This window comes from Oncorhynchus mykiss, chromosome 29, assembly GCF_057628025.1.
Source record: "Oncorhynchus mykiss isolate SJ-2025 chromosome 29, ASM5762802v1, whole genome shotgun sequence".
Classification (NCBI taxonomy): domain Eukaryota; kingdom Metazoa; phylum Chordata; class Actinopteri; order Salmoniformes; family Salmonidae; genus Oncorhynchus; species Oncorhynchus mykiss.
The window spans coordinates 35,028,042-35,050,000 of NC_143050.1; the positions used below are offsets into that span (position 1 = coordinate 35,028,042).

General features: G+C 42.6%; 1 protein-coding gene across 4 annotated transcripts in view; it reads right to left on the minus strand.

Moving 5' to 3' along the window:
- Positions 1-21,959, minus strand: part of LOC110509661 (homer protein homolog 1) — a 72,196-nt gene that overhangs the window by 13,584 nt on the left and 36,653 nt on the right. For all 4 annotated transcript variants that reach the window (XM_021590678.3, XM_021590677.3, XM_090227086.1 and 1 more), the window contains exons 3-4: positions 17,493-17,624; positions 213-305 (exon numbers count right to left, since the gene is read on the minus strand). In XM_021590678.3, the coding sequence (XP_021446353.1) occupies positions 213-305; positions 17,493-17,624 (225 nt within the window). The remainder of the gene's footprint in view (positions 1-212; positions 306-17,492; positions 17,625-21,959) is intronic.

The following is a 21,959-nucleotide window of genomic DNA, read 5'->3' on the forward strand; positions in this document are numbered from 1 at the left end:
ATTAGGAATCAGTTTAACGTCTCATCCATGGGACTTGACGCTTTTGCAGGGTCGTGTTTCCAATCACTTCCTATGATACTTATATCATTTAAGATTCACTCCCATTGTTTTCCGGGAAAAAAATAAATAATATATGTAAGGGAAGGGTTATCCTGGTCCAAAGACCCCATGAGGATGGGGTTAGGATTAGGGGTGTTTGTGGTTGGGATTACCTGAGAAGGGGTGCTGGTGAGTTCCATCTTCTCCTGGGATTTCTCCTTGGCTAACCGAGCTGCCTCTTTAAACTCAGCAAACTTCTCTGCAAACTGTGAAAGAACCACAAAGACACAGACCAAACTGACTAAACCAGTCTGTGCGTTTGTGATGTGTGTGTCTGTACGCACACGCGTGTTTGTGAGCGTAAGCTTGCGTATGTGTCTCCCTGTCCAAGTCTGTGATCCCCCACATGCTTCAGGATGTCCACCATAGAGAGAAATAGTAATGGCGTCTTTTTGTAGGCACCAACTCCGCCAAGGTTCGTTGGACAAGGCCTATGGGGAAATGAATGGCGTTTCCGTAGGATTTTTCCGATTAACGCAGAAAATAAGGTCTGTGGTAAACACAGGCTTAGGAGATCTTATACGTTTGTTCTATGAGATAATCTTTATCAGCAAAACTTTTTGTGAACTTTGAAGCATTTATGTAATGAAAAAATAAGCACATGAAGGCTTCATAATTCATAAAGGTCATGTTAACTGACTGATATCTCACAGAACAAAACGTAGAAGATCTCCTAAGCCTGTGTTTACCTCAGAACTTTTTGGGGGGCGTTTATCCTAAAAACCCTATTCTTTCCTCATTAAATTTTCCCCATAGGGAAGGCTGAACGAACCAGAGGTAACTCATTTCCTGGTTTTAGGACGACACGCTGGCGAGCTCTATTGACCCTGTATCCAAGCAAACAAAGGTAACCTGCCTAAATGACTAATCGCCCTGAAGCACTAACTTATGTCATCATGAAGTGCTTTGATCCCAGCTGGACAAGAGGAATACCTATGTGAGAATACGGTTCATCGGCTACAGTTCAGCTTTCAACACCATAGTCCCTTCAAAGCTCATCGCTGAACTCCTCTCTCTGCAACTGGATCCTGGACTTCCTGACACGCAGACCGCAGGCGGTGAGCATAGGCAACAACAACCTCCTCCATGGTGACTTTCAACATGGGGGCAAGCAGGGGTGTGTGCTGAGCCCCCTCCTGTATTCCCTGTACACCCATGACTGCGTGGCCATGCATGACTCAAACACCATCATTAAGTTTGCCGACGACACAACAGTGCCTCGGAACAACAGGCTCCGAGACAGCTTCTACCACAGGCCATCAGAATGCAAAACAGCTAACCCTATGACTTTAGTGACTATTTGCACCCTAGAGCCTATCTGCACTGACTCTCCACACATCCAACCCTTACACACAAGCACACACACACACACATAACCACCCACAAGAACACACACAGCTGCTCTAGTATATGAGTGGTAAGTTGAGCCATTTTTAACATTCAGCATCACTCCGACAAGGGAAATATAGTAAGGATGTGACGGTTTCAAATGTTTAGGATATGACGGCGTCGGTTCCAAACCGATCCTAATGTAGAGTGCGTCGGTCAGAAAACGTTCAAACGTTACAAATCGCAGATTCAATAACATGGTTTTGCTCATATTACTTTCTCTCTACCATCCCAAAAAATACCTCACCTTTTGTGACATCTTCAGTGTCAAACTGCGCACTGTGCCCAGCTTTGCGAGATGTAGTCGGCCTGTTCCTGATCTTGCACATCTGCGCGGCACCTTCAGCATTCAAATGCTAAAATGTCTTGCGCAATATTAGGCTTCATTAGATGAGTGACAACCCACGTAATTCTCTAGGTTATTGTTATCTATGCACGGTTGAAAATGGTATTTTACTGGTGTAAAAAAGTGAGCTAACGGAGACACAACTCTCATCTGGCTATACATGCTGAACGTGGCTTACAATAGATTTGATTTAGATTGTTCAGGTTCACCATCAGTAATAGATTTGATTTAGATTGTTCAGGTGTACCATCAGTAATAGTTTTGCTTTAGATTGTTCAGGTGTACCATCAGTAATAGATTTGATTTAGATTGTTCAGGTGTACCATCAGTAATAGATTTGATTTAGATTGTTCAGGTGTACCATCAGTAATAGATTTGATTTAGATTGTTCAGGTGTACCATCAGTAATAGATTTGATTTAGATTGTTCAGGTGTACCATCAGTAATAGATTTGATTTAGATTGTTCAGGTGTACCATCAGTAATAGATTTGATTTAGATTGTTCAGGTGTACCATCAGTAATAGATTTGATTTAGATTGTTCAGGTGTACCATCAGTAATAGATTTGATTTAGATTGTTCAGGTGTACCATCAGTAATAGATTTGATTTAGATTGTTCAGGTGTACCATCAGTAATAGATTTGATTTAGATTGTTCAGGTGTACCATCAGTAATAGATTTGATTTAGATTGTTCAGGTGTACCATCAGTAATAGATTTGATTTAGATTGTTCAGGTGTACCATCAGTAATAGTTTTGATTTAGATTGTTCAGGTTCACCATCAGTAATATATTTGATTTAGATTGTTCAGGTGTACCATCAGTAATAGATTTGATTTAAACTATCAGTGCATATGGTCATTTTTAGATATACACGTTAAATTTGATGATTTCATAATGAGGAATCACTTTTGTGAGGCAAACTGCATGTAGTGATGTGCAGTTCGCAAACGATACGTTCTTTTTGAACAACTATTTTTACTGACTCGAGAGTCATGATTCGTTTTTCTCAGTGACTTGTTCATTTGACCCGCTGGCTGCAATGAGTCCTATAGCACGACATCTCAAACAGGGGTACGCTCAATGAGTCCTATAGCACGACATCTCAAACAGGGGTACGCTCAATGAGTCCTATAGCACGACATCTCAAACAGGGGTACGCTCAATGAGTCCTATAGCACGACATCTCAAACAGGGGTACGCTCAATGAGTCCTATAGCACGACATCTCAAACAGGGGTACGCTCAATGAGTCCTATAGCACGACATCTCAAACAGGGGTACGCTCAATGAGTCCTATAGCACGACATCTCAAACAGGGGTACGCTCAATGAGTCCTATAGCACGACATCTCAAACAGGGGTACGCTCAATGAGTCCTATAGCACGACATCTCAAACAGGGGTACGCTCAATGAGTCCTATAGCACGACATCTCAAACAGGGGTACGCTCAATGAGTCCTATAGCACGACATCTCAAACAGGGGTACGCTCAATGAGTCCTATAGCACGACATCTCAAACAGGGGTACGCTCAATGAGTCCTATAGCACGACATCTCAAACAGGGGTACGCTCAATGAGTCCTATAGCACGACATCTCAAACAGGGGTACGCTCAATGCCGTCGGGGTACGCCAAATAAAAATGCGCTTAACTTTAAAAAAAAAAAATTATAAAAAATTCAAACAGTCCATTTATATTTTCCAACGGGGCTATACATTTGGGTTAGTTTTTTCTCTCTCACCTGAGTAGCCTCGTTTCACTGCCAAAAATAAAATGAAACCATCTGGTGTTCAGCGAAATAACAACACAATGTCAAATACAGGGAGCCTAAACAAATAATTAACATCCAAATCACATTATGTAACGGTTTTCTTCCTGGGAAGGAGAGGCAGACCAAAACGCAGCGTGGTTGAAGTTCATGGTTCTTTAATAAGAGCCACTTAACATGAACAAACTACAAAACAATAAACGTGGCAAAACCGAAACAGCCCTATCTGGTGCAGCAAACACAAAGACAGGAAACCCACAAAACACAACACAAAACAGGCTACCTAAATATGGTTCCCAATCAGAGACAATGACTAACACCTGCCTCTGATTGAGAACCATATCAGGCCAAACATAGAAATAGACAAACCAGACACACAACATAGAATGCCCACCCAGCTCACGTCCTGACCAACACTAAAACAAGGAAAACACAAAAGAACTATGGTCAGAATGTGACACATTAACCGTTACTCTCTCGTGGGAATTCCACTAGCCAAACGTAGCTGCTGCTCATTCCCTTTGCTCGAAAATGGATAAATGGTTTAAAAAAAGTAAGGCCCGCGTCCATAGAGACACATACCAGCTCTACTGGTAGTACTGCTACTACCAGCAGTACTACACCTGCACCTGTCGACGACAAGTTGTTCTGCTTCCATGAGCACATCCAATGATAGCATCAGTAATTCTACATTTGTTGTTAGCCAACCTAGCATGGACACTGACAGTTGTGAATCTGATGCAGCCGAAGAGCTACTGCCCCTTTACCCGGGAAAGCACCGAACAACAGACAGGGATGTTGGACCATGGAAGAGGTGCACATATGATGAGAACTACATTGATTTGGGGTTCATTTATACTGGGAGTAGTGCCTTTCCTCAGCCACAGTGTGTTATATGTGCAAAAGTACCATCTAACAACTCGATGAAACCTTCCCACTTGCGCAGACATTTAGAAGAAAGAAAAAACATGCCAATTTGGAAAATAAGCCACGGGAGTTTTTTGAGCGAGAAATAAGGCGACTTTCGAGTAGTAAGACATGTATAAAAGCAACAGATACCATTATTTAGAAGGGTCTAGAAGCGTCTTTTATGGTGAGCTACCGAGTGGCTAGGACAGGCAAGCCCCATACTATTGTGGAGGACTTCATTCTTCCTGCTGCTGTGGATATGGCTGGGACAATGCTTGGGGGAAAAGGCCCCCAAAAAACTATACAGACAATGCCTTCATCAAACAACGCTGTTTCACGACACATCACTGACATGGCAGGAGATGTTTTGAAACCATTTCTGCTTGGCATACAAACCAATGAATTCTATGCGTTACTGCTGGATGAGTCAACAGACGTGGCCGGCGTGGCACAGCTCCTGGTATATGTCCGTTACGTTTATGGGGGGTCAATTAAGGAAGACATCCTCTTCTGCAAACCACTGGAAACCAGGACAACATGAGAGGATATTTTTTAAAGTGCTGGACAGCTTTGTGTCATCAAATGGACTTTGGTGGTCAAGATGTGTTGGTATGCTTACTGATGGTGCAAAAGCCATGACAGGGAGAGATAGTGGAGTGATAACGCAAGCAGTTGCTCCCGATGCCACTGCAGCATCCACCGAGAGGCTCTTGCTGCCAAAGGGATGCCTGGCAGCTTGAAAGACGTTTTAGGCACTACAGTGAAAATCCTTAACTTTGTTAAAAGTTTTTACGCTACTGCTACTCTCTGTTCAACATATATGCATAGTCACTTTAACCATATCTACATGTACATACTACCTCAAATCAGCCTGACTAACCGGTGTCTCTCGCTACTTTTATAGCCTCTTTTTACTGTTTATTTCTTTACTTACCTATTGTTCACCTAACACCTTTTTTTGCACTATTGGTTAGAGCCTGTAAGTAAGCATTTCACTGTGAAGTCTACACCTGTTGTATTCGGCGCACGTGATAAATAAACTTTGATTGGATTTAAAGCAAGGCCCCTGAACTCTTGTGTATTTTCTGCACTATGCAATGATATGGGCAGCGACCATGTAACGCTTTTACAACATACAGAAGTGCTCCCAGAATCTACCTGCCTAGAAGGAAGATTGTGGACTGAACGCAGGTGTGTAGACCACCTCAAGATAAACACGTAATATTCAATATCGGTAAGTTAGACTAAATATGAGCAACTATTTCAAAACGAAAATGTGACTCTTCTACACACACAGACGTTTTAATCTTTTCACTACCCGGAATGGTAAAGGTCGAAACCGATCTGTTAAAAATCAATAAATGACAAACTGGGCACACTTGAACTAGTCGGTAAGGATATAAAAGAGTTGAAGGCAAGCCTCGAGATGAGTGACAAAGAAGCTGCGACATTGGAGAAAGACACAAACAAACTAAAAAGGGACAGTCAATAAGATTGAAACCGAAGTTAATGACCTTAAAAAGGAGAACATCATTTTGAGAGAAGCCTTACTTGACATACAGACTAGATCCATGAGAGAGAATATGGTACTTACAGGTATCCAAGAGAAAGAAGGAGAAGTTCCTGAATCTGTAGTTAGAGAGTTCCTCCTTACAGCGCTCCAGATCCCAAGCGAAGCTATCGACAAAATCCAACTCGAACGTGTACACCGCTTCGGACAGAGAGTGCAGAGGTATAAACGCCCAATCGTTGCCAAATTTGCTTTCTTTAAAGATAAAAATAATGGTTAAAAGCCTGGGTAAAAGACTTGCTGGCACGAAAATAGGCATGTATGACCAGTTCCCGAAGGAAATTGCAGAACGGCACAAAGTTCTGCATCCAATCTTCAAGGAGAATCGATTGAAAGGGAAACGCGTAGCTCTCGTAGTCGACGAACTGTATATTGATAACCAGTTGTTCAGAGACAAAGGCTACGCCAAGGCTATTCTAAAAATTACAAAGTTCTCAGAGGCAAATAATGACACAATTCTAGCCCTGTTATGGATTGCAATAATACAAAAAATACATATAGCTTTTCAATCTATCTTCAAATAACTAATTGGAACACAAAAGCACTAATTCAACATGGTGGAGATAATAACATCAGACAGAAGGCACAGTATGTGGGTATGTGTGGATGTATTGAGATGGATGGTGTGGTGTGTGTTTTTTGGTATTTGGGAAAGTGTGGCATTGAGTGAGTGAGAAAGGAAATGGTTGTATATCCCAGAACCAATGTATTTCTGTGAGCAGTGGTTGTGAGAGAGTTTTCAATTTTGTGCAGATGAGGGATATATATTTGATAAACTAATTATAAATCTTATTTATATATTGTCCTATCATGGTGGAACAGTATTTTAAAATAAATTATACATCTAATTGATTTATTGTCCTATCATGGGGAACTACATTTTTTTAAATCAATTATGCATCTAATGTATTTCTTTATGGCCCTATATTGATGGAACGGTCCACAACCCTTTACCCTAGACTCCCACCTGAATGACCCAGATACTAAGAAGTCCCTATCTGTTTTATGGGCCTGCTGTAAGCGGTCTGTATGCAGCCATAATGTGGTCAGATACTTTCTAGAGCAGCACTGCCCCCTCAAGTTTATGAGCCTGCCTGGCAGGATTGGTCCTGCAAAGCCAGAGCCCCCTGATGGGAGAGCATAATATACAAGGAAATTCTCAAAGCTGCTAATGAGAACCTTGACGACCTTGTACCTAGCCGGTGGGGATTCCGGTGGGGTGCCCCCACCCAGGTAGTGGCAGTGCTGGCAACACTAGCAGCAGTAACCCATGGGGGGGGGGGGGGGGGGGGGGGGGTCACACTCGGACATTCAGCGAGGGGGCATATTATTGTGGTCATGGTGGCACAAAATCAAAGGTCTGACTGCATGGAGATGCTTGGGAATATGGTCACTACCGGAGACCGTGTGTGGGTGTTTCAGGGTAAGGGGTAAGGGGGTATATCGGACCTCCATCAGGACGTGACGATGGTTAATCAAATCTCCCCATTTCTGCCCATTTGTCTGCTCAGTTTTGCAGGCCTTCTCATACAGCTGCAACTATATATGCATTCGTAAATCAAGACCTTTCTTGAGTTGGGCTCTGGGATGGCGCAACTGTTGAGAATCTGAGTCTATGGTTGTTGTGGCGGAAAGGGGATGAGTGTGTATCCCACAACTGTTGCGAGGGAGTATAAGATGTTAGAGACAATATAGGATGAATCACAATAATTGTTTGCTAAAATAATAATTGCATGTCATAATGTAATTTTGGTAATGGTGAGATTGGTGAGAGGTAAAAAATCCTTTGCATAATCTGCCTACATTACTACAAATATTAATGGCTAATTATGGAAAATATATATATATATTTTGAATGGCTATACATAATACAAATCGAGGTGAGGGCGATGGAAATGCATTTGACGGTTGGTCTGCTTCTGTAGGTGGCACTGTGTGCTCTTTTCGAAGAGTGGGTCCTGGTCTCTCCGGAGCCAAGGGATCCAGGGATGGTCCACCGGGCATGACAACCGAACTCAGGTTGAGGAGTGGTTTTAGCGGGTGGAATAGTGAGGACCAATTGGAGGTTTACTTAGTAGCAATGCAGATATCATGGTACAGCTAAATACAGTGGGGAGAACAAGTATTTGATACACTGCCGATTTTGCAGGTTTTCCTACTTACAAAGCATGTAGAGGTTAATTTTTTTTATCATAGGTACACTTCAACTGTGAGAGACGGAATCTAAAACAAAAATCCAGAAAATCACATTATATGATTTTTATGTAATTAATTAGCATTTTATTGTATGACATAAGTATTTGATACATCAGAAAAGCAGAACTTAATATTTGGTACAGAAACCTTTGTTTGCAATTACAGAGATCATACTTTTCCTGTAGTTCTTGACCAGGTTTGCAGACACTGCAGCAGGGATTTTGGCCCACTCCTCCATACAGACCTTCTCCAGATGCTTCAGGTTTCGGGGCTGTCGCTGGGCAATACAGACTTTCAGCTCCCTCCAAAGATTGTCTATTGGGTTCAGGTCTGGAGACTGGCTAGGCCACTCCAGGACCTTGAGATGCTTCTTACGGAGCCACTCCTTAGTTGCCCTGGCTGTGTGTTTTGGGTCGTTGTCATACTGGAAGACCCAGCCACAACCCATTTTCAATGCTCTTACTGAGGGAAGGAGGTCGTTGGCCAAGATCTCGCAATACATGGCCCCATCCATCCCCCCTCAATACGGTGCAGTCGTCCTGTCCCCTTTGCAGAAAAGCATCCCCAAAGAATGATGTTTCCACCTCCATGCTTCATGGTTGGGATGGTGTTCTTGGGGGTTGTACTCACCCATCTTCTTCCTCCAAACACAGCGAGTGGAGTTTAGACCAAAAAGCTTTATTTTTGTCTCATCAGACCACATGACCTTCTCCCATTCCTCCTCTGGATCATCCAGATGGTCATTGGCAAACTTCAGACGGGCCTGGACATGCGCTGGCTTGAGCAGGGGGACCTTGCGTGCGCTGCAGGATTTTAATCCATGACGGCGTAGTGTGTTACTAATGGTTTTCTTTGAGACTGTGGTCCCAGCTATCTTCAGGTCATTGACCAGGTCCTGCCGTGTAGTTCTGGGCTGATCCCTCACCTTCCTCATGATCATTGATGCCCCACGAGGTGAGATCTTGCATGGAGCCCCAGACCGAGGGTGATTGACCGTCATCTTGAACTTCTTCCATTTTCTAATAATTGCACCAACAGTTGTTGCCTTCTCACCAAGCTGCTTGCCTATTGTCCTGTAGCCCATCCCAGCCTTGTGCAGGTCTACAATTTTATCCCTGATGTCCTTACACAGCTCTCTGGTCTTGGCCATTGTGGGGAGGTTGGAGTCTGTTTGATTGAGTGTGTGGACAGGTGTCTTTTATACAGGTAATGAGTTCAAACAGGTGCAGTTAATACAGGTAATGAGTGGAGAACAGGAGGCCTTCTTAAAGAAAAGCTAACAGGTCTGTGAGAGCCAGAATTCTTACTGGTTGGTAGGTGATCAAATACTTATGTCATGCAATAAAATGTTAATTAATTACTTAAAAATCATACAATGTGATTTTCTGGATTTTTAGATTCCGTCTCTCACAGTTGAAGTGTATATTTGATAAAAATGACAGACCTCTACATGCTTTGTAAGTAAGAAAACCTGCAAAATCAGCAATGTATCAAATACTTGTTCTCCCCACTGTGTGTGTATATATATATATATATATATATATATATATATATATATATATATATATATATATATATATATATATATCCCAAAAATATATGGGGGATTGGAAATGATGCAGACAGTTACATTGATGGGAGCAACAATCTATCCGCAATATTAAAGCTGATCCACCCTCTGAAAAAAAAATATTATACACACACACACACACACACACACACACACACACACACATACAGAAGTGCCCTGGTTACCAAGTGGCAAATTATTGACACATTTTTAAATTGAGAGGAAAGCTTAAAGTTTTCTTTACTGACCATCATTTTCACTTGTCTGACCGCTTGCATGAGGACGAGTTTCTCACACGACTGGCCTATCTGGGTGATGTTTTTACTCGCCTAAATGATCTGAATCTAAGATTACATTTCTCCGCAACTATATTCAATGTGGGGGACAAAATTGAGGCTATGATTAAGAAGTTGGAGCTCTTCTCGGTCTGCAGTAACAAGGACAACACACAGATCTCTCCATCACTGTATAGCGAAGCACCTGAATGAGTTGAGTGCACAATTACGCAGGTACTTTCCCGAAACAGATGACACAAACTGGATTTGTTATCCCTTTCATGCCCTGCCTCCAGTCCACTTACCGATATCTGAACAAGAGAGCCTCATCAAAATTGCAACAAGCAGCTCTGTGAAAATAGCCACTGCCAGATTTCTGGACTGGGCTGCGCTCAGAGAATGCTGCCTTGGCAAATCTCTCTGTTAAGACACTGATGCCCTTTGCAACCACATACCTATGTGAGAGTGGATTCTTGGCCCTCACTAACATGAAAACTAAATACAGGCACAGACTGTGGGTGGAAAATGATTTAAGACTGAGACTCTCTCCAATACAACCCAACATTGCAGAGTTATGTGCATCCTTTCAAGCACACCCTTCTCATTAACCTGTGGTGAGCTATTCACAATTTCCGATGAACAAATAAGGTTTTATATGTAAGATGGTTAAATAAAACAGCAAAATGACTGATTATTATTATTATATTATTATTTGTGCCCTGGACCTATAAGAGCTCTTTGTCACTTCCCACCAGCCAGGTTGTGACAAAAACGCACACTTATTAAAACATAATAATGAGTGTATCGTACAGTGTGTGTGTGTGTGTGTGTGTGTGTCAAATCAAAGTTTATTTGTCACGTGTGCCGAATACAACCTTACAGTGAAATGCTTACTTACAGGCTCTAACCAATAGTGCAAAAAAAGGTATTAGGTGAACAATGGGTAGGTAAAGAAAATAAAACAACAGTAAAAAGACAGGCTATATACAGTAGCAAGGCTATAAAAGTAGCGGGGCTACATACATACACCGGTTAGTCAGGCTGATTGAGGTAGTATGTACATGTACATATGGTTAAAAAGTGTGTGGCATGTTTACAATGATGGCAAAAAACAACATTTGAGAGTACGCCGACCCTGGTGCTAGAGCAGCTGGAGGTTGAATGTTTGAAGGGGTACGGGACTATAAAAAGTTTGGGAACCACCGCTGTAGCAGGATTGATACACTCTCCTCCGGCTCAGCGGCTCCAGAGAGGTGCTCCAACCACCAACAGGCTGTCCTATATGACATATAAACACAGCTTTGTAGAACCAAAACATACACAGCCTCTGCTAAACAAACTCGAAAACTAATCGTTTAGGGTGCTGCCGTTTGTAAAACAATATTGTGCTTAACACCCTCACGTCATTCCGCCATGAGTCGCTCACAATCTAGTCCGGGTTGTGGCCACAACTAGACCTCGTTTAAAATGTATCAAGAAATAATTGTATTTGTATGCCTAGCAATCAAGAAATGTACATTGTTTAAAACACACTTTGACAAATCTTAGTCTCAAATGACCACTCCAATAAGCCCCATATGGTGAACAAGAGGCTTGTAGAATCATGACACTTTCAAGTTTTCAGTTAATCATTCGCCGGTAGAGGGACCTGCATGCTCTGGGCATTGCCGACACAAAATAGTGAAATTAGTTGAAAGATTTGTTCTTTTGTCTGAACGAGTCGAAAAGATTTGAGTCAGTAAAAAGAGACGGACGTCCCATCATTAACTGCATGGCCAAAGTGGGAGGAAGAAAGAAGCTCACTAAAAACATCCAAACAGTCAAAACCATTCCATTTTGAGATGGGGGTGAAATCCAAAAATTGTCATAGCCAATTTGTAAAAAAATATTTTGATACATTACTAGCTCAAACACTTAATCTGCAAAAAATGACAAGTTCATTTAGAGGGTGATTTCAGCACCAAACTGGAGGGACAAAATTCATTTGCCCCCCCCCCCCCCCCTAATCTGATAGTGGTGGCATGGTAGATGCCTAGTCTCCCCTTTGGCTCAGATCAGGTGCCTAAATTGTATAAAGAATAGACATACATAATTTACGGTGGGGGGTATCAAGCACATGAAGTGAGACGGTGGATGGTGGTTGGAAGAGCGCGCTTGTTTGAAATGGAAAAGCGTTGTGGTAGCTTTTGTTAAAGAAGAACATCAAGACGAAGCAGCTGCTTTATAAGTGGGATGCACTGTTGAGCTCTACATCCTAAGAGGTTCGTGCTGATTGTACGAAGATTGTGACAGCCGGTTACAGGCAAGAACAAGATGTACGTCAGGAGAAGTGCAGTATTATCATAAGGAGACGTATACTTGGAATACGGAGGAGGAATGGAGGGAAAAAGAGAGGCAGAGGAGGTTTAAGAGAGAGAGGGAGGAAGAGGGTGGTAATTGTTTGTGTTTCTGCTGGTCTGAGGTAGAAGATGCTCTAGGTTAAACAAATGGGGGCAAGAAATGTGAATTGTTTCGCTCTCAAGAAGAGGGCGCCATTGAAAGGAGTGATTCCTGGGATAGTGGTAAATGTAAAAGTTGACCAAATGAAGGGGAAGATTCCCGGTGGTGAGACATTCCCGGTGGTGAGACATTCCCGGTGGTGAGACATTCCCGGTGGTGAGACGTCGTTTGGTGAGACACAGACAGGGTGGCGTGAGTGGTGGAACAGAAGAGTTGTCTGCTATTTTAAGTTTTGATTCTTTGCCCGACAAAGTGATGTTAGGATATATAAGTTATCCTGTACGAGCTTTTGTGCCGAATATATTACGTTGTTACAGATGTCAGGCTTATGGGCATGTAGCAGCAGTGTGTATGAGGGAGGTTCCTAGGTGTGAGAAGTGTGCAGAAGCGCATGAGACAAAGGAATGTGTAGCATTGGGGAAGGTAGTGGTATGTGTTAATTGTAGGGGTGCCCATGGGGCTGGGGATCAGAAATGTCTGGTGCGAGATAGGCAGGTAGTGCAGAAGTTGTCATATGCTGAGGCAGTGAAGAAAGTAGAGAACGATGGGTCAAGTGGGAGGGATCCTGAGAGGAGTGGTGTGAGTAGTCGATATGTACCAGTACAGAGGGATAGGCCAGCAAGTGATATACAGTGCCAGTCAAAAGCTTGGACACACCTACTCATTCAAGGGTTTTTCTTTATTTTTACTATTTTCTACATTGTAAAATAATAGTGAATACATCAAAACTATGAAATAACACATGAAATCATGTAGTAATGCATTTGAGACAATCAGTTGTGTTGTGAGAAGGTAGCGGTGGTATAAAGAAGGTAGCCCTATTTGGTAAAAGACCAAGTCCAAATTATGGCAAGACCAGCTCAGAAAAGCAAAGAGAAACGACAGTCCATCATTACTTTAAGAAATGAAGGTCAGTCAGTGTGGAAAATTTGCAGTCGCAAAAACCATCAAGCGCTATGATGAAGCTGGCTCTCATGAGGACCGCCACAGGAATGGAAGACCCAGAGTTACCTCTGCTGCAGAGGATAAGTTCATTAGAGTTACCAGCCTCAGAAATTGCAGCCCAAATAAATGCTTCACAGAGTTCAAATAACAGACACATCTCAACATCAACTGTTCAGAGGAGACTGCGTGAATCAGGCCTTCATGGTCGAATTTCTGCAAAGAAACCACAACTAAATGACACCAATAATAAGAAGAGACTTTCTTGGGCCAAGAAACACGAGCAATGGACATTAGACCGGTGGAAATCTGTCCTTTGGCCTGATGAGTCCAAATTAGGTTTTTGGTTCCAACTGCCATGTCTTTATGAGATGCAGAGTAAGTGAACGTATGATCTCTGCCTGTGTGGTTCCCACTGTGAAGCATGGAGGAGGAGGTGTGATGGTGTGGGGGTGCTTTGCTGGTGACACTGTCAGTGATTTATTTAGAATTCAAGGCATACAACCAGCATGGCTACCACAGCATTCTGCAGCGATCAGCCATCCCATCATTTGTTTTTCAACAGGACAATGATCCAGCACACCTCCAGGCTGTGTAAGGGCTATTTGATCAAGAAGGAGAGTGATGGAGCGCTGCATCAGATGACCTGGCCTCCACAATCACCCGACCTCAACCCAATTGAGATGGTTTGGGATGAGTTGGACCGCAGAGTGAAGGAAAAGCAGCCAACATATGCTCAGCATAGTTGGAAATTCCTTCAAGACTGTTGGAAAAGCATTCCAGGTGAAGCTGTTTGAGAGAATTCCAAGAGTGTGCAAAGCTGTCATCAAGGCAAAGGTTGGCTACTTTGAAAAATCTCCAATATAAAATATATTATGATTAATTTAACACTATTTTGGTTACTACATGATATACTACATGACATGATATGTGTTCTTTCACAGTTTTGATGTCGTCACTATTATTCTACAATGTAGAAAATAGTGAAAATAAAGAAAAACCCTTGAATGAGTAGCTGTGTAAAAGCTTTTGACTGGTACTGTATGTTTCAGTGAGATTGGATTTTTTAGCATTTATAGCAATGGTTATCAACTGAACTGCAGGGATGGAAAATAAGTCACAGAGAATTGAGGTTGTGGTGGCAGCTGCAAAGAGGTATTTGGGTGTGCAAGACTTGACATCAGAAGAGTTACAAGGGTGTGTTAAGTGGTGGTCTCCCATTTTTGACCTGAGGTAGGACTAAATATATTTAAATAGTGGAGTAGGGTTCCAAATATCTCTAACGGTCGCCCCAGCGTGAGTTGTTTCATGCAATGCACTCACTGTTCCAAAATGTGATTATTACGTAACAGGAAACTTAACACGCGCTGCCTGCTAATTATCTATAGGCTGTTTCAACTTGTCAATTTCAAATAATTTATCTAACAAGTTGTATTTTCTAACATCAGATTGAATTGAGGTGTGTTCCGCCTACTCATTCATTAATTTATTTATTTTGCTCCTTTGCACCACATTATTTCTATCTCTACTTTGCACATTCTTCCACTGCAAATCTACCATTCCAGTGTTTTACTTGCTATAGTGTATTTACTTTGCCACCATTGCCTTTTTTTGCCTTTACCTCCCTTGCTCACATTGTATATACTTATTTTTCTACTGTATTATTGACTGTATGTTTGTTTTACTCCATGTGTAACTCTGTGTTGTTGTATTGTGTCGAACTGCTTTGCTTTATCTTGGCCAGGTCGCAATTGTAAATTAGAACTTGCTTACCTGGTTAAATAAAGGTGAAATAAAAAAAATGAAAAAATTCACACAGAAGTAGCCCATTGCTGCGTTTTGGACAATTTATGTTTGAGGCTTTACTGAGCCGGATAAACTTCTCTCTTCGAAAAGAGCCCACCGCACTTCACTCATGTTTGCGCAGATCAAGTATGCATATATTTGCGCAGTCTTGCAAGAATTGGAACATTTTCTTGCTGCTGTTCACTTTGCCTTCCTTGTTGTTTTTCTAATACATAATAACTTTGGACATGTGTGCGTTCCTATCAAAGTAAGTTCCTTATTTTCTGTATATCGTGTTGTCATATCTACTGTAGGCGCATACAGTATGTACTGTGGGGCAAAACATTTATTTGCAAATTTCATTTTTTTCATTTCATCTCATTTTGTCTGTCATAGTTGAAGTGTACCTATGATGAAAATCACATTGTACAGGCCTCTCATCTTTTTAAGTGGGAGAACTTGCACAATTGGTGACTGACTAAATACTTTTTTGCCCCACTGTTGTATGGAGCATAATGTATTTACAGTTTTATTCACATGTTTTCAATTACTGGTGACAAATAATGCATTCCGATTATTGCATCTATTGTAATGGACACCTATGATGTGTGTAAAACACTTTTTTGAAGGTTGTACTGATTATAATGAGCTAAGATATTTGCCAGCTATGTGTGGTGCCATGTTTGTTGACATTATACAATGCATTCTGGGTGTCACGTAATCTGTCAGACCAACGATGTTGTAATGAGGTGAAGGAATGGTTCACTCATCTTTCGAGTAAATTTGCGGAAGTGAATGAAGGGAAGTGGATGATCGTAGACGACACACCCCCTTCAACATGTATATTGAAAACAGACCAAACTCATCTTGTCTCCTCTTATTATCTTTGGTTGATGCGGAAAAAAACAAGCATGGCGGCGCGCAGAAACTACCCATCGTCGGATCAACTTTAGATTTCGAGAAAGTGTTTTACTCAGTTATTTCAGTCAATGGTGAGCTCAACCGCGATGTGATTAATTGTAAATAGTAATTGCTATTAGCTAATTCATATTGTACTTTATGTCAGCCGAGAGTTATAAAAATATGACCGCTTGTGTTATGTCAATCTGGTAAACTCTAGGACGAATGTAGCCTACATTTATCCGGTTTGGATGATGGTGTTATGCTGTAGCTACTTCTGTGAATGTCTGAACATTGCATCCCAAAATAAACTGCTCCTATTATGGACATAACTATGTAAGGACTGTGTTTGTGCAAAATGTTTCTGAAAAAACAGTGTGGCCAGCTCAAATGCTGATTGTTGTCTCATACCAAAAACTGGACATTCTTAATAAGTGTTCTAATCACACTGGTTTGATCGTATGCTACAGGGACCACTGTAGAATGATCACACCGGCGTGTTGGTATGTGTGAAAAGGTTACACAGTTTAAACACACGCAACTTTTTTTTAACACTTCTAACATGGGCCAGGCCCTGCTGTTACCTCGTATCCCAGCAATAAGGCCTTCTGTTATGCCCGAGAAGAAAACACTTCAATTTGCTCAACTTGCCATTAGCTCAACCATTGGCTGAACTTACCCCAAGTGAAACATTTTGACTATATTAGCCCACACAGCTAGAAGGATGCACTTTTAGGACCTCATATTGAAGCTTATGGAATGCCAACTGAAAATAATCTTTAAATGATGATCTACTTTGGTTTAGATACAAGCATAGATATAGAAAAGGTTTTGGACCTAACTTGCGTACCACTTTTTCCATGTTGTTTCTTCCTTCAGACTCCATGAACTGACCTCTTCCTAAATACTTGGTCAAATGATTCATTTTGTGTATAGTTTCCTAGAAACAAGGGTGGCTCAACTTACCCCACTATCCCCTATATTGTAATTACAGTACTTGACATAGTGAATGTGCTACCTATTCTGTATATCATATTGTGTACATATCGGGCTATTACTTTGCATAATACCTCTTCTATTACTTATTTTTTTATTTGAATGGACTATTATTGATATTGATTATTGCTTATTGTAATGCAATTCTGAGGGAGCTAGCACACAAGCATTTTACTGCACCTTTTATACCTGCTGTAAACTGTGCACATGACAAATAAAATGTGTGCTAGCTGTGTGTGTGTGTGTACCTTGAGCAGGTTGTTCTCTGAGGAGAAGCCTAGACCGTAGACGGTGTTGGCTCGGCTGTCGGCCCACTGGCCAAACTTCTGGGAGGTCTTGGTGAAGGTCATGTTGGGGGTGATGGTGCTGTTGATGATTGCCTGGGAAAGGAAGAAGAGTTCTATGAGTCACAAAAGCAATGCTGATCATTTTATGTAGAAGCCCATTTGTCTAAGATGAGTGGGCTTGTATTCTGGAAGGTTGCCTACAGCAACAGTAACGACTGAATATGAATTAGCTATCTGTGTCTGGCTGTGTGTGTGTGTGTGTGTGTGTGTGTGTGTGTGTGGGGTGAGGGAGGTGGGTGAGGGAGAGGGTGGGAGGTGTGGGCTCAAGTTTACCGTTGAAGATGCTTCCCTCCACTCTGTCTCACGCCTACAGATTTTAGATAGCTTCTTAGCTAGCTGTAAAAAGCTTTAGTGTTATTAGCCTTAGCCTATTTAGCTAGCTGTAAAAAGCTTTAGTGTTATTAGCCTTAGCCTATTTAGCTAGCTGTAAAAAGCTTTAGTGTTATTAGTCTTAGCCTATTTAGCTAGCTGTAAAAAGCTTTAGTGTTATTAGCCATAGCCTATTTAGCTAGCTGTAAAAAGCTTTAGTGTTATTAGTCTTAGCCTATTTAGCTAGCTGTAAAAAGCTTTAGTGTTATTAGCCATAGCCTATTTAGCTAGCTGGAATCAGTTAATCTGCCACTGCCCCGACGGATATCAGAAATGAGGAGGGGGCACCTGGCTACATTGTCAGTCGTTTTTAAAACTTGTGACAGCATTGTGAAGTTGACAGCGAATGCACGTGTTCTTACAACACAGCAGTAAGACTCGAGGCTAAAGGACTTCTGAAGGCGGCGACGGAACCCTGGCTTTAAGTTTACAGCCACCATGGTGCACAGAATCCTCAGTCTTCTCCATCCTCCAAACAAATGACTCCAGGCAAAAGCAACCGATCTTTACACTGGAGTCAAATTTGTCCGCAGTGCGTTGGAGAGCATCTAGAAGCTGAGGTGTGACAGCGAGTTCCAAGCCATTTGGACACAGTGCCAAGTGGCACTGACGCTCCTCCAGCTCCAAGCAAACGACAACGTTATGCACAAACAAATCTCCAGCAATGTGTGTCGGACAGTACAGTAGGCCGGCAGGACAGAGGAGAAGAGACTGAGTGTAAAAGACTGTTCTTCAGCACGTCGGATACTGTCACTGGTGAAATGTCCGAATGATTCAGCGAAAGCAACAGCCAACTGGTGGAGGCCTTGTGTGCCCTTGACCCAGAGAGCCATGACTTTCTAGATGTGGGGGGAAAAAAGTGAAACCACTGCTGGATCTAAGCAAAACTGATTTGGTGGAAGCTGAGTTTAGTATCGCTTGCCAGTTTTTGCAGACTGAAGTCGCACACTCCTGCTCCAATGAGGAGAAATGGGCCCCACTTGATATCCTGCCACGATTCTCTGGGCCACAGCTACATGCGAGAATTCACTTTTCCACTTTGACAAATGTGTTCAGTCAGCACAGAAGAAACATGCTTCACCCGAGGAAAGATCAACTAATCAAACTGGCATTTGAGGGTGGATCTTACAAAAAGATTTTGGGGAGACTGGAATGATCGAATACTCGGGAAGTTCCAGAGCTTCAAGGAGGCTGCAACTCTTCTGGAAAAGGTAAGAAACAAATCTAGACTGAACAAAAACATAAAAACGCAAAATGCAAAGATTTTACTGAGTTACAGTTCATACGGAGATCTATGGATCTCACATGACTGGGAATACAGATATGCATCAGTTGGTCACATATATCTTTAAAAAAGGTAGAGGCGTGGATCAGAAAACCAGTCCGTATCTGGTGTGACCACCATTTGCCTCATGAAATGCAACACATCTCCTTCTCATAGAGTTGACCTGGATGTTGATTGTAGCTTGTAGAATGTTGTCCCACTCCTCATCAATGGCTGTGCGAATTTGCTGTATATTGGCGGGAACTGGAACAAGCTGTCGTAGAGGTCGATCCAGAGCATCCCAAACATGCTAAATGCGTGACATGTCTGGTGAGTACGCAGGACATGGAAGAACTGGGACATTTTCAGCTTCCAGGAATTGTGTACAGATCCTTGCAACATGCGGCCTTGCCTTATGTTGAAACGCAAGGTGATGGTGCCGGATGAATGGCACGACAATGGGCCTTAGGATCTTGTCACGGTATCTCTATGCATTCAAACTGCCATCGATTAAATGCAATTATGTTCGTTGTCTGTAGCTTATGCCTGCCCATACCATAACTCTACTGCCACCATGGGCACTCTGTTCACAATGTTGACATCAGCAAACCGCTCGCCCGCACGACGCCACACACTCGGCCTATCTGCCCAGTACAATTGAAACCGGAACTCATCTGTGAAGAGCACACTTCTCCAGCGTGCCAGCGGCCATCGAAGGTGAGCACTTGCCCACTGAAGTCGGAGACGAAGTGCAATCGGGTCATGACGAGCACGCAGATGAGCTTCCCTGAGACGGTTTCTGACAGTTTGTGCAGAAATGATTTGGTAGTGCTAACCAACAGTTTCATCAGCTGTCCGGGTGACTGGTCTCAGATGATCCCGCAGGTGAAGAAGACGGATGTGGATGGATTATCTTGGCAAAGGAGAAATGCTCACTAACAGGGCCGTAAACACATTTGTGCACAACATGTGAGAGATGATGGTTTTCTTGTTAACATATTGGTTTCTGTGGTTGTAAATAGAACTGCACGTATTGGAAACGTGTTTTTGATAGGCTGCCGTTATTCGAAGCCAAACTGCCACTCAGTGTTTTTGATAGGCTGCCGTTATTCGAAGCCAACACTGCCACTCAGTGTTTTTGATAGGCTGCCGTTATTCAAAGCCAAACTGCCACTCAGTGTTTTTGATAGGCTGCCGTTATTCGAAGCCAAACTGCCACTCAGTGTTTTTGATAGGCTGCCGTTATTCGAAGCCAAACTGCCACTCAGTGTTTTTGATAGGCTGCCGTTATTCGAAGCCAAACTGCCACTCAGTGTTTTTGATAGGCTGCCGTTATTCGAAGCCAACACTGCCACTCAGTGTTTTTGATAGGCTGCCGTTATTCGAAGCCAACACTGCCACTCAGTGTTTTTGATAGGCTGCCGTTATTTGAAGCCAAAACTGCCACTCAGTGTTTTTGATAGGCTGCCGTTATTCGAAGCCAAACTGCCACTCAGTGTTCTTGATAGGCTGCCGTTATTCGAAGCCAAACTGCCACTCAGTGTTTTTGATAGGCTGCCGTTATTCGAAGCCAACACTGCCACTCAGTGTTTTTGATAGGCTGCCGTTATTCAAAGCCAAACTGCCACTCAGTGTTTTTGATAGGCTGCCGTTATTCGAAGCCAAACTGCCACTCAGTGTTTTTGATAGGCTGCCGTTATTCGAAGCCAAACTGCCACTCAGTGTTTTTGATAGGCTGCCGTTATTCGAAGCCAAACTGCCACTCAGTGTTTTTGATAGGCTGCCGTTATTCGAAGCCAACACTGCCACTCAGTGTTTTTGATAGGCTGCCGTTATTCGAAGCCAACACTGCCACTCAGTGTTTTTGATAGGCTGCCGTTATTTGAAGCCAAAACTGCCACTCAGTGTTTTTGATAGGCTGCCGTTATTCGAAGCCAAACTGCCACTCAGTGTTCTTGATAGGCTGCCGTTATTCGAAGCCAAACTGCCACTCAGTGTTCTTGATAGGCTGCCGTTATTCGAAGCCAACACTGCCACTCAGTGTTTTTGATAGGCTGCCGTTATTCGAAGCCAAACTGCTACTCAGTGTTTTTGTTGGCGTGCATGAATATGTAGCGTTTAGTTTGCATTATTTTTGGTAAGGCAGCTGTGTGTACGGCTGCATTCACATAGGGGTAATTCGCCTATTTCAAAACAGCCTATCCATCTTGTAGCCTATATTCATTACTACCGGCCTCGCTTTAATGTGTAGGGCGCTGTCCACCGTGCTGATACAGCACAGGAGAGATGGGCTACAGATTTCGCGCCAACCCGCCACATCAAAAAGCACTCAATGGTCTCAGAGTCTCTGCATGTGAACGTTATGTTTACTGTGGTACAGCGTGATATAAGCAGAATATAATTCCAATGCAAGAAAGCCCATTTCAACTGCCCCTTTAGAACCAGGCCTGGCGCCAGGACAAAGGGACTACTGCATGTACTTTCTACGGAAAGTTGTGTGTGTGTGAAGTTCTGTGTTTGTCTATGCGTGTCTCACAGTGGGCTTGTGTTGATGTTAATGATGAGTGTATCCTAGAGCGGCAGGCAGGTAGCCAGCGCCACAGTGCAGCCCACCCTCTCCCTGCTGTTTCAAGCTTAACACAGCACAGCACAGTAACGGTAACCCCACAGTTGAGTTCACCCACTCGCTAGCTAGCTACAGTAGCTCCACACCACCAAGGGTCACATACACAGCA